This window comes from Limulus polyphemus, unplaced genomic scaffold (assembly GCF_000517525.1).
Source record: "Limulus polyphemus unplaced genomic scaffold, Limulus_polyphemus-2.1.2 Scaffold4790, whole genome shotgun sequence".
In the NCBI taxonomy this organism is placed as follows: domain Eukaryota; kingdom Metazoa; phylum Arthropoda; class Merostomata; order Xiphosura; family Limulidae; genus Limulus; species Limulus polyphemus.
The window spans coordinates 18,722-30,803 of record NW_013670400.1 but is presented as its reverse complement, the minus strand read 5'-3'; the positions used below and the strand labels follow the sequence as shown (position 1 = coordinate 30,803).

General features: G+C 29.8%; 2 protein-coding genes across 10 annotated transcripts in view; one reads left to right on the top strand and one right to left on the bottom strand.

Annotated features, from left to right (window-relative positions):
- The window catches only part of LOC106471688 (src substrate cortactin-like), a 38,979-nt gene extending 33,365 nt beyond the window's left edge, over positions 1-5,614 (top strand). For all 4 annotated transcript variants that reach the window (XM_013932304.2, XM_022400295.1, XM_022400294.1 and 1 more), the window contains exon 15: positions 4,100-5,614. In XM_013932304.2, the coding sequence (XP_013787758.1) occupies positions 4,100-4,183 (84 nt within the window). In that variant the 3' untranslated portion in view covers positions 4,184-5,614. The remainder of the gene's footprint in view (positions 1-4,099) is intronic.
- Positions 5,615-7,409: 1,795 nt separating this feature from the next.
- The window catches only part of LOC106471687 (estrogen sulfotransferase-like), a 16,523-nt gene continuing 11,850 nt past the window's right edge, over positions 7,410-12,082 (bottom strand). For all 6 annotated transcript variants that reach the window (XM_022400301.1, XM_022400298.1, XM_022400300.1 and 3 more), the window contains one exon: positions 7,410-8,533. In XM_022400301.1, the coding sequence (XP_022256009.1) occupies positions 8,415-8,533 (119 nt within the window). In that variant the 3' untranslated portion in view covers positions 7,410-8,414. The remainder of the gene's footprint in view (positions 8,534-12,082) is intronic.

Genomic DNA, 12,082 nt, shown 5'->3' with positions numbered 1-12,082 from the left:
AATATTTCAAAATACTATATTGTATTTTGAAATATTTTTGAATGGGGCTTCCCCATTGAAATAGTTAACAAATCAGATTCCATTTTTCTAGAAAGGGGTGGGGAGGAGTGAAATGGGGGTGGATTTTTCTATGCTACCCCCCTAAAAAAAAACAACAAAGACCTGACCTCTGGTATATTGCATTAACCCTCTCTGGACCACAGAGGCATCTCATTTATGTCCCCTTAATTTTTCTTACTTTTCACAGTGGAAATACTTGACCAAATTGCATGAAACTTGGAACAAAGTTCCTAATTACTGTCTAGTTTTCACTTTAAAAATATAATTTGATTTAGTTTTTGTATCATATTTTAGGATGTGAGAGTTCCAAACTTTTGTTGAGACACTGAAAAAACATGAAAAATAATACTTTTCATTCTATAATTTCATTTCCTTTTTTAATGTTGATCAAGAAGTTCCATTTGATATATCCAGTTAGTTTCAACTTGATTGGTAATCATATTTCTTTTGAGACTATTTTACTAATTGCAGTAGCAATCACTGCCAATTGTAAATCATGAAAAACATGTTAAACAAAAGTTTAATGGTGACACCATTAACTTATCAGGCTAGGTTTCACGATTTTTGGTCAATATCATTATATTTAACAAATATAATTTCTTCAGATGAAAAACAAAGTTAATACCAAAAAACATCTTTAATATGGATGTATTTAAAATTTAAAGGTTTAAATTTTTGTGTATCTACCCGTAAACTTGGTTTCTCAAGTTACTTTTTTTTCCATTTGAATCTACAAAACTATTAAATCGTTTCCTAGTTTTAACAAATATAACACACCAAATATAAAATGCCTCATCAAAACTAAATTTAAAAATGCAACATTGTCCTCCTTCTATAACTTCAACCCCTTGTAAAAAAAAAAAACCTCTTCTATTACACAGGTTGAGTTTTCTATCTTAAAATAAGTTGCCAGTAACTGAAACATCATTGTCGTCCTGCCAGATAAAGGTACAGATGTCGTCATTTTAAACAGCTCTGATTATGTCTTTAACATGAAAGACATTTTAAATGACAGAACAAAGTTCAAACCTCTTGATAATGATTGGCTTAAGCTTACTCTCAAGCATGAGAAAAAGCTTCAATGGACTCTAAGGTATTTTAAAAATTGTAAACTCATCTCTTTTGCAGAACTTTATCCTACAGGTTCCCACCCTGGTCTTGTGTATGGCTTACCAAAAATACACAGAAATGGTTTACCCCTCAGACCTATTCTATCTACTCTTGGTTTACACGCCTAGAAACTTTCTAAGTATCTTGAAACTGCATTAAGCTCATAAACTGAGAATGAAATGACCATTAAAGACACTTTCTCCTTTGCTCAAGAGACATCTAAACTTCCTAATGCAAACTGATTCATTATGGCCAGCTTTGCTATTCAGTCCTTATTCACTAACATCACACTTAAGAAAAAAATGTAAATAATTATTAAACTTCTTCCCATCCAAAAATGCTTTGCACTCTAACTTTAAGCAAAAGAATTTGAAAATCTACTTCTCAAGGACAATCACTTTGTTTTTAATGGTCATCTTTATGACCAGATAGACAGAGTGGTGATGGGATCACCTCTAGGTCCAACCCTTGCAAATATTTTTCTGTGTTATTATGAACAGCAATGGCTGGATAATTGCTCCCTTTATTACAAACCAGTATTATGTAAAAGGTACGTTGATGATACTTTTGTTCTGTTTCTCAAAAACCTGAACTTACAACATCCATATATAAACTTTACATATGAGATGGAAGAAAACAATAACTTAGCCTCTTTAAACATCCAAGTAAACAAAATAAACAATCTCTTTACTGTAAGAAAACATTTACTGGGTTGTACAATCATTTTGACAGTTCCATACCAGACTCCTTTAAACATAACCTTGTTCTAACTCTTCTGTCTTCACTTAGAAATTTCAAAAATTCATAGCATATTACAAAATAATGGTTGTCCCTTTAATGTCTTACACTCTATCACAGGAAAAATTTAACAAATAGAACCTAACAAAAAATTGCACACTGTCTCAAAATACCCACTAGTTCTTATCACTCCTTTCATTGGCAAACAAAGTGACAACAGGTAGGAGTTAATGTTATTATTTACAGTTGAAGAGGCTTTGTTTAATAAAGAGTTCCAGAGTCAAGAATTTTAGAGTTTTCTAGAAGTATCGGGTGGTTGTTATTCTCACTGCGTAATCAGATACAAGACTTGGGTGGATTATTCAGCTTATATCCATTTCTAACTGAAATTCCCACATGCAAATATTTGTAAGCGACATGTAGTTTTACCAATATAGGTAGCTTTACAGCTACCTCAAGCATATTTATATATGACCCAAGAGTGTATAGGAAAGGGTAGTGTCTTTGGTGTTGAACATATTTGTAATTCTAAATGTTAACATAAGTACTAAATGTAGTTTAATTTGTAGGTAATATGTTTTGAATGTGATATTTAAGTTAAAATTCAATTCCAGATTCTCAGTGTTTTTATTTGATAATTATTATTTTTTTAAAGGTGCAGTGTTTATACTTATATTTAAGCCTTTCTCTATAATGATTTTCTTAAATGTTATTTATTAAACGTGTATGCCACATATTTTATCGTACATTCTATTATATTGTTACTGTTTAAATATGTTCTTTCTAAACTTCTGATTGAATGTAAAAACTCACTCAATAACTAATGTTGTTTTTGTAGTTCAAGTATTAGGAACTAACTTCTTTTTTTTTGAGATTTTTAATGCTGATGTTGGAATTTGAGGAAATTCTTAAATGTCTATATTAAAGATGTTTTTTGGTATTACCGTGCTTTTAATACATAATTTCTTGTTATTAAATATTGTTAATTGAATCCGTTATTTGAGTATGATAGCTGAACAACAGTAATCAATAAATAAGGATTTGAGTTATCAGAATATTTTCATATACTTTCCCTCTAAACCTAACTAAGCTTACCTTATGTCTTGCTATAGAATAAACTTTGTGTAATTTTCAAACAGGATTGATTTAACATAAAAACATTGTCAGGTGTGAAAAAACATCTAAAGAAACCATAAACAAATACATAGATTTGTGGTTTGTTCCTAAGTCTTAAATTTTCCTTTAGATTCCCTACAGAAGCTGTAGCTAGTAAATATGTAGATAAACCATAAATTACAGTTCAAACCACTTTATTAGTTTTCATTGTTGTAAATAGTTTATAATCTGCTCTATCTTATGTTGCTAATAGGTAATTGTTCAGAGCACATGCAGTGATATCATAAAAGGGTGGCAATGAAGGGTTGTAGTAATGAAACTTCTAACACAGAATGAAAATCATAAAAGAAGCAAAACAAGAGTGATGATATTCTCTAGTTTCTTAGCAAATGTAAGCCTATACTTTGGGATGGGCAGAAAATTCTTAAAAAACAAAACATTAAATGCACTGTTTTCAGGTGAGACACCTCTGAGCTATGAAGAATTGAAAGTTTGAACATTTGTTTTTCATTTTTCTTCATGAATTACACTAAATAAATGTTATAAAATAGCACAGTATCAATCTCAAAGTGTTTTTGAGTTGAAAATTGTAGATATAAGAGTTAGAATGAATATTTCTACTTACATTTTGAAATTTGATAATGCAAGTGTGCACTTGACACCTGTGAAGTGCTCTTCAGTTCAGATATGGTTAAAGTTCTCATTGTTATCTACTTTATTACAATTCTATTTAGAATATGTAGTGCAATTTTTGTTAATAAACAGTTTGTTTTAAAAAGTGCTGATAACAATAATTCCAGTATCAAACCACAAAATAAGTCACAAGGTAAATTCTGCACATTTGTGCAGCAAATAAGTTTTCCAATTGATCAGTGAACTGCAATGGGAGATGTATCATTTCCCAATTATTTATACAAGATACTACTGATATGTTATCATTGTTTCAAGAGAAAAGTTGTGGAATAATGATTTCATTAAGTATTAAATCATGCTTATGAAAGAAAATTGCATTTTTGAGTTGTGATGAATTGCCATTAGTGTGTTTTAGTTATTAAACATCAAATGTAACTTTCAGATTGATGAGGGCTGGTGGAGAGGAGAATGCCGAGGTATACTTGGATTGTTTCCAGCTAATTACGTTGAGCTTCTTAATCAGTGACATGCAGCAAAGCAAAAGGAACTGTGGTGCAAAGGAAATAAATAGTTTCTTGCCTGCAGTGTATGAATTAAACTATATTTTTGTCAATTTTTTTCTGGAAGAATATTGAGTAGACTTAAATAAATTCAAACAGGCAAATTACTGTCGCTCATATTATGTCTACATTTGGTATCATCATTTATTTGTATGATATATGTTTCTTTAAAATGATTTAAACAAGGTGGAATACAAAATATTCATCAATTTTTGCAAATAAATATATTTTTAATAATAATAAAAAAGAAATGGAAGTATGAATAATATTTTCCATGGTTTCTAGAAATATGATAATTTCTTCAAATGTGTTCTGGAAAGTAGTTTTTTGCTTCCTCTAACATTAAATTTCAAGTTCATTAAGCTGACAAGAGGTCTTCCAATTGTGTCTTATGAAATCAGCTGTAACTCGAAGTTTTATTTTTCTTCATGTGATTTACAGTACTATATAGTTGTAATCCAAACAACATAAAAGAAAAATATATTTTTTAACTCTTGTTTATGAACATAATTTTTCTTGTAAAATAAAGCTTTAAAATTTCCTTTCATGGTAATAAACAGGTAACACGCATGGTAGAATATTATTGTTCTGTTTGTTTCTTTGTCATATGGGTAAATTAGGGTCTACCTTTATAAAAAAATAATTTAAAAAGTAAAATAGAGGACAAAACTTTACTTTGTGTTGAAATAGGAATACAGTGTCCACAAAGTATTATGAGTAATTGTTGTTTAGTTGTACAGTTAGCAATCGTTTATTCAGCCTTCTTACTCAGTCCGTTGCTTATCTTTATCAAGCTGAAAGTACTTGACAAACAACTCCAAAATGTGTGTTATATCTTCCTTAGTTTTAAAGTGTTTTGTCTAAGTGTGTTTTTTTTTCTAAGATGCATTATGTTGTATGATAAAACTTGTATGTTCAGAAAACCTGAACCCTTGGTTTGATTTAGTATTAGCTTTGTTTCTCAGTTATCCTAATGTATAGTGGTAAAAATTCCAAATCCTAGTGAACATATTTTTTAAGTATTACATACACATTTTTTGAAAAAATCCTCCCATGCATATGTTGTTCATCACTGAAAGCATTTTAGGCTACTTTGTGCATTGTATGTTAAAAAGAATTTAACATAAAGCATGCACTACTATCATCTATTCACATCAGAAAATGCTGGTGCTTAAAAATGTTATCCTGTTTGTTCTTCACAAAACATTTAAAGAAAATGTTTTATATGATATTCTATGTATCTGTTACATAATTCTAACAAATACTTACAATCTAGATTTTTTTGATAGATGTTTGAAAATTGAGCTTATTTTGATTGAATTAAGAAAAATTCCCGTTAAATAAACAATGTAATGGGGAGGTTTGGGGGTTAAAACAAAATAAAAAATTTATTTTAAGATTTTATGTGTTACTTACTGTAAGTTGCTGTCTATTAAGTGATGTAGGTTGTTTCCTACACTTACCAAATGTGCTTACTTTTTAAATAATATTACTAGTTAGTAGAAAAATATTAAAACAACTATTTCACAAAGTTCTGAAAAATGAAATATTACATTGGTACAAGAATGAACAGTTTAGGTTATCAACAAGATCAAAAATACCAGTTTGCCTGAGCTTTTTTCTCTTGAACAATGCACTGAGAATCTTTACAAAAGTAAGTCTTGGAAACCACAGATCCATTTTGAAATTGTCTGAACTCAGAAATTAAAATCTTTTTCAAATACCAATAAATGTTAAACAAATTTAAAATGTTTAACAAGTTATAAGGCTTACTACTCTTTTTATAGTGATAATATTTTATCTCTGTTTTCTGCATGTCTAAATTTATCAAGCACTAAGCTTAAACTATATGTATTCACTGAATATGACTTTTAATACATTTCTTAAAACTGGCGATTTATGTATGAGATATTAGCTTTAAACATTTTAAAATGAGCTTGGATCTAAAAGTGATGACATAGCTAATGCTATTACCTTAGGCCCGGCATGGCCAGGTGGTTAGGGCACTCGACTCTCAATCTGCGGGTCGCGGGTTCAAATCCCCGTCACACCAAACATGCTCGCCCTTTCAGCCGTGGGGGCATTATAATGTGACGGTCAATCCCACTATTCGTTGGTAAAAGAGTAGCCCAAGAGTTGGCAGTGGGTGGTGATGACTAGCTGCCTTCCCTCTAGTCTTACACTGCTAAATTAGGGACGGCTAGCGCAGATAGCCCTCGTGTAGCTTTGCGCGAAATTCAAAAACAAAACAAACCTATTACCTTCATCTATTCAAATTTTATACTGAATTTATTTTTAAACTTTTCAAAATTACATAAAGCTATGAGAGACCATGTATGTGACTTCGACACAGAACTTTCAATCCATAGGTCACGCAGGAGTGAGGGAACTTGATCCACTTACGGCATCATCGAGTCTTAAGACTATTTTGTTATGTATATTTAATCACATCCAACAAAATATTATCAATTGTTTAGCATTTAAGTTACAACTAATCATTGTAACCAATATTTATTTTGTAAATATTTAAATTATCAGGCTCGGCAAGACTTGATAAAAATCTTATTAGGATCCAATAGCAGTAAGAAGCATCTTCAATGCATGACATATAACTGTCCACCTCTATGTTAAAACCAAATTTGTTTCCCATTACATTATTACAGGTTTATTGAAGTTTACATTGTATTGGTATTTTCAAATAGACAAAAAATTACTAAAAACTTTATTACATGTTAACTCAACTGAGCTAAAATTTTATACTTCAGAACTGTGATAAATAACCCAATAAATACAAATTGTTAGTTGTTAAACCCAAAGTACTTTTAGTGTTAGGAAGACTATCGAAAAATTTTACTTGACCATATTTCTGAAGAGTAGTTTATCTATAAACATGCTTTTCCTGTTAAAGTAAAATTATAGAAAATGTAAAATTTCAAAAAACTTTTCTGAATGTGCTAATAGTTTCAAAAGTATTAAATTTATTATACTTAGCAACTATATTATTTACAAAAATGTGCACTCAACCTTACAGTAGACTAACTGTGTGCAGTTGAATTACATTTAAAAGCTACAAATGAGCAACACACAAATTACAGCTGAAAACTTTATCTATAGCTCTTTCACATTATGATGGTCAACCAGTTTTCTTTACTGGGTTTATTATAGTATAAGGTGAACTTAAATTATGTATTCTATTATGTTTAAATTGAACACTTTTGCAATATTGAAATCCCTCAATGTAAACAAAAATGATAAACCAGTGCCAAAGCACTTCAATAGAGATAGTTATTGTATAATACTTACCTGAATTTGGATAAGTATTAATTAAATTATGAGGTGATTTACAAGTGACTAGCTTTCATTTTATTGTGACGATAAGTTTATCTCACTTGTTTGTTAAAGACAATTCAGCATGGTTATACTCTTATTTGAAATTTTCAGGTAAAATATTAATATTGTACTTATGATGCATCTGCTGGCAGATTCAGGTGAATGGTGTCAATTGTTAGACTTTTGAAAAGCTAAGATACACAATTTTTTTGTTCTTTTTGTATCGGTACTTTGATCCAATTTGTATTATCAGATTGTTGAATAAAATAAAGATTTTCTTATATACAGGGATAGCTAATGATCCATGTTAGCAATTACCCAGTCAACTTATTTTTAAAGTTTATGCATGCTATAATATCACATTATCTAAATACAAGCAGATGAAACTGTGATTTTTGAAAACATATAGCAATGCTATTAAAAGTTTCAAAAGGTTTGTCACTTTTAATTACTAATAAAGTTTCCCAATTCCTAAGATTACGTGTCCACTTACATTGTATTTAAATAATAGACATCACAAATTGTGTTTGGTCTGATGGGATATAAAAGTTTTAAAAAATTGAAATACAACTAGACATATCTTAAACTTTTAATATGAATCACAAAATTGTACTATTTTAAAGTGTCATTTATACAGTAGAGGACTAACAAATCATAAATCTGTGATTAGTAATTCAAAGCTAAAAGTTTATCCAGCATTTTATAAATCAATTAAAACTTCCTCTTGAAGTACTGTATATATGTTAATAAAACTTTTCACATGAAAGCTACTTTGATATTCAGTTTTTAAAAATGTTGATGAAATACAATAATTCTGTTATTAGTTATTTGATACATTATTAAGCTCATTTATTGGATAAAAGTATCTTATAAATCATAACAGAAAAATAACCCAGTTTCTTCACTTTGGAACTTCTCTTCAATCCACTCGTCCATGACTTGATTCATTTCTTTAGTAAAGTAATTTTTCCAATCGCCCACAATTCCTGAAAAGAAATTGTTATACATTGATCACAGAAAAGTGTGTTCTAAGTAATATTTCCTAAAACAACAATGTCTGAAGTATATAATTACTTATGTGCCCAAACTACATTTTTATTCCTTACTGAACATGGTTCTGCAAGTCCAGCATTTGCATCCAGTTATCACATAAAAAAGTCACTCCATACTTTGGGGCCATGGGTGCATTATAAGTGTGATAGTTAAATTACACTGTTTAATCGGAAAAGAGTAGCCCCCAAGAGTTAGGTGTAAGTGCTATTGAATAGTGTTGCCTTCTCTCCAGGCTTATCAGTTCAAAATTAGGAATGGTTAGCAAAAATAGCCCTTGAATAGCTTTGCATGAATATCCAAAAAACCCTTTAAATCACAAAGGTCAAGCAGTTTGTTAAAGAAAATGTCCTATTTTAACCCTAAACCTTCAATAAATTATTAACATTAAAAAAATTCTACTTTATGATTATCACATCCTTACATTTATAAGTTGATAAACATAAAAGAATGCAAATCGTCAATAGTGAAGTGCTTTGCATCAACTTCAGTACTGTGTTGGTCAAAAAAAAGTGTATATTTCATCTACATCATATTGATAATATAGATTTTAAGCTTGCATTTTTTAACTAAACAAATATTCCATACAAAATACATTTTATTACTTAAGCCCTCAAGAGGCATCTACTTCCAGTCTTAAAGAAAAACTTTATAACAACACCCACTTACATCTGTGCAAAAAATAATAAAAAAATTATTACACCTATTCCAGAGTATAGTTAATACCATATAAACAAATGCTAATTCTAAACTGAAAACTGCTTTTATTATACAACTTTGTCATACAGTAATGGTGTGGTAATCATATATCAAGCGTTATCAGAGTAGGTAGCCTATACAGTCACCAAATTAATTATTAGTTATATTTTTGTTAATTGAAGAAAAATTCTTTGAGAAACTGATTGTGATGTTAGGGGCTACTAACTATGACAATGAGTTATCATATATATCTCTGATACTACTGTATCTTTTTTAACACAGATTGCAATTGCTGGTTGAAATATGTGTATATTAGTATATTTCATGCTTGAAGATTTGGTTTTCAGTATGAAACTATAGCATACATGATGATGATAAATCACTCTGCATGCTTACTCCTACACCTCCAGTCATAGCTACTTAATGCAATACAATGAAAGGAAGTACTCTGTCGTAATTAAAAGTAAACTTGATAATTCGGATAGACAGTAAAATTGAATGAAAGTACAACGTGAAATGTTATACTTTCATTAAATTTTACTCTGTTTATCCGAATTATCAAGTTTAATTTTAATACAATGGACAAGTATAATTAAACTTATTTTGCAGTTTTAATGGCAACCTGTAATGAACCCACTGAAAACAAGATGTTAAAACCTACTTTCAGTAAAAAAAATGAATGTTTTATTCTAAAATTTGTTAGACATGTTTAAAAATATTTATACGTAGCAATACTGCATATATTTTCAATCCTGTCAATGCAGAACTTTTTGTTTTGTGATGAAATATTTAGGCCTGCTGCTCTCAGTAATTTAATTTATTAATCTTAATGCAAGTACATGCAGCACAAATTAGCATCTGGTATTCATAACTTGCTGGTGATAAATCTTAGGCCTGCTACTCTCAGTAATGTAATTCATTAATTTTGATGCAAGTACATGTAGCACAAATTGGATATAGTATTCAAAACTTGCTGGTGATAAATCTTAGGCCTGCTGTTCTCAGTAATTTAATTTATTAATCTTAATGCAAGTACATGCAGCACAAATTAGCATCTATTATTCAAAACTTGCTGGTGATAAATCTTAGGCCTGCTGCTCTCAGTAATTTAATTTATTAATCTTAATGCAAGTACATGCAGCACAAATTAGCATCTGGTATTCATAACTTGCTGGTGATAAATCTTAGGCCTGCTGCTCTCAGTAATTTAATTTACTAATCTTGATGCAAGTACATGCAGCAGAGATTAGCATCTAGTATTCAAAACTTGCTGGTGATAAATCTTAGGCCTGCTGCTCTCAGTAATTTAATTTACTAATCTTGATGTAAGTACATGCAGCACAAATTAGCATCTATTATTCAAAACTTGCTGGTGATAAATGTTAGGGCTTCTCTGACATTCACTGCTTTGATATTTTTCAGATTATAGGAAGAAAAACATATTGTACAAATTAAGATGCTAACAGCCAAAGAGCAATATACAGCTGCAGAAGCAGCAAATATTGGAGTGGCCCGAAAGAGGTGTCCCTAAACATCTGTGAAATAACATTACTCTACTGAAGATATGTGATAGTTACATGGTCAACATAATACGTAAACATTAGAAAAAATTATTTCCTTGCAATGCATTATATGTACAGCCAAAGCAAATACACATGTACAGGGATATAGGAAGGGAAGGTTAGTTATACGTTATGACTTAAAGATTTTTCAGTCTCATTATAATGTTTTTTTTTTGTATATGTTCATTACACCAGTTAAGTTCATGAAATATTGATTCAGTACTTGTACCTATTAGTTTCTTTTAGGTGAAATTACTAACCATTAATTTACAATATTGAGTCTTTTAAAAGGTAAGTATGAAATATTTAGTATTAAGTTCATTACACCAGTTAAGTTCATGAAATATTGATTCAGTACTTGTACCTATTAGTTTCCTTTAGGTCAAATTACTAACCATTAATTTACAATATTGAGTCTTTTAAAAGGTAAGTATGGAATATTTTGTATATGTTCATACATGAACCTTTACCTATCCTACTAGATTTTTTCACTTCTAAAGCAAATTGATACATGCTGAAATTTGTATGCATTGTAACATCCATTTTCACAGTACATTTTGGCTAATAAAGGGATAATACAAAAGAATATAATGCATTAGATCAGTAAGATGTGAAAGTAAGTTGTATTGTTTTTATTCAATTTGTCAAACAGGAAATTTGACTTGCATTGAAATGCAAAGAAGTCTTATTGTGTCCTAAAATTTAATTGAAATAAAATTCTTTGTGTAGTTTTAAATAGCAAGCTTTGTGAGTATACAATATATGCTAAACATAAATGTCACGAAATTAATGTAATGCTTTAATACTTTTGGATTCCATGACATTTAATATGTTTTCATTCACAAAGAGCCCTCAACTACTGAAAACATTTTGGAGAATTTTGTCATCTATCTGCTCGCCTCAATTTTCTTCAGATTATGTCTGTCTCTGTCTTATTTAGACTTCATCTAAATTATTACAATCAAAAATAATGCTCGATGAAAGAAAAATGTCTATATAATTCTAAGTCAATGGGGAAAAAGTGTACACAATTAAGGTAGATGGAATAACATTTAAAGCCTCTATGCTGATCCTTTCTGATTGACCACCATAGCATTTGAAGGAGTTCATACATTTCTGAAGTGTTCAGTAACCTTTGGCTTTAAAAAAACTAATTGTGATTGGTCATGTATCTATGAATCAGCCAGCTAAAAGAAGCTTCACATATCAATTTCATTTTAGTGT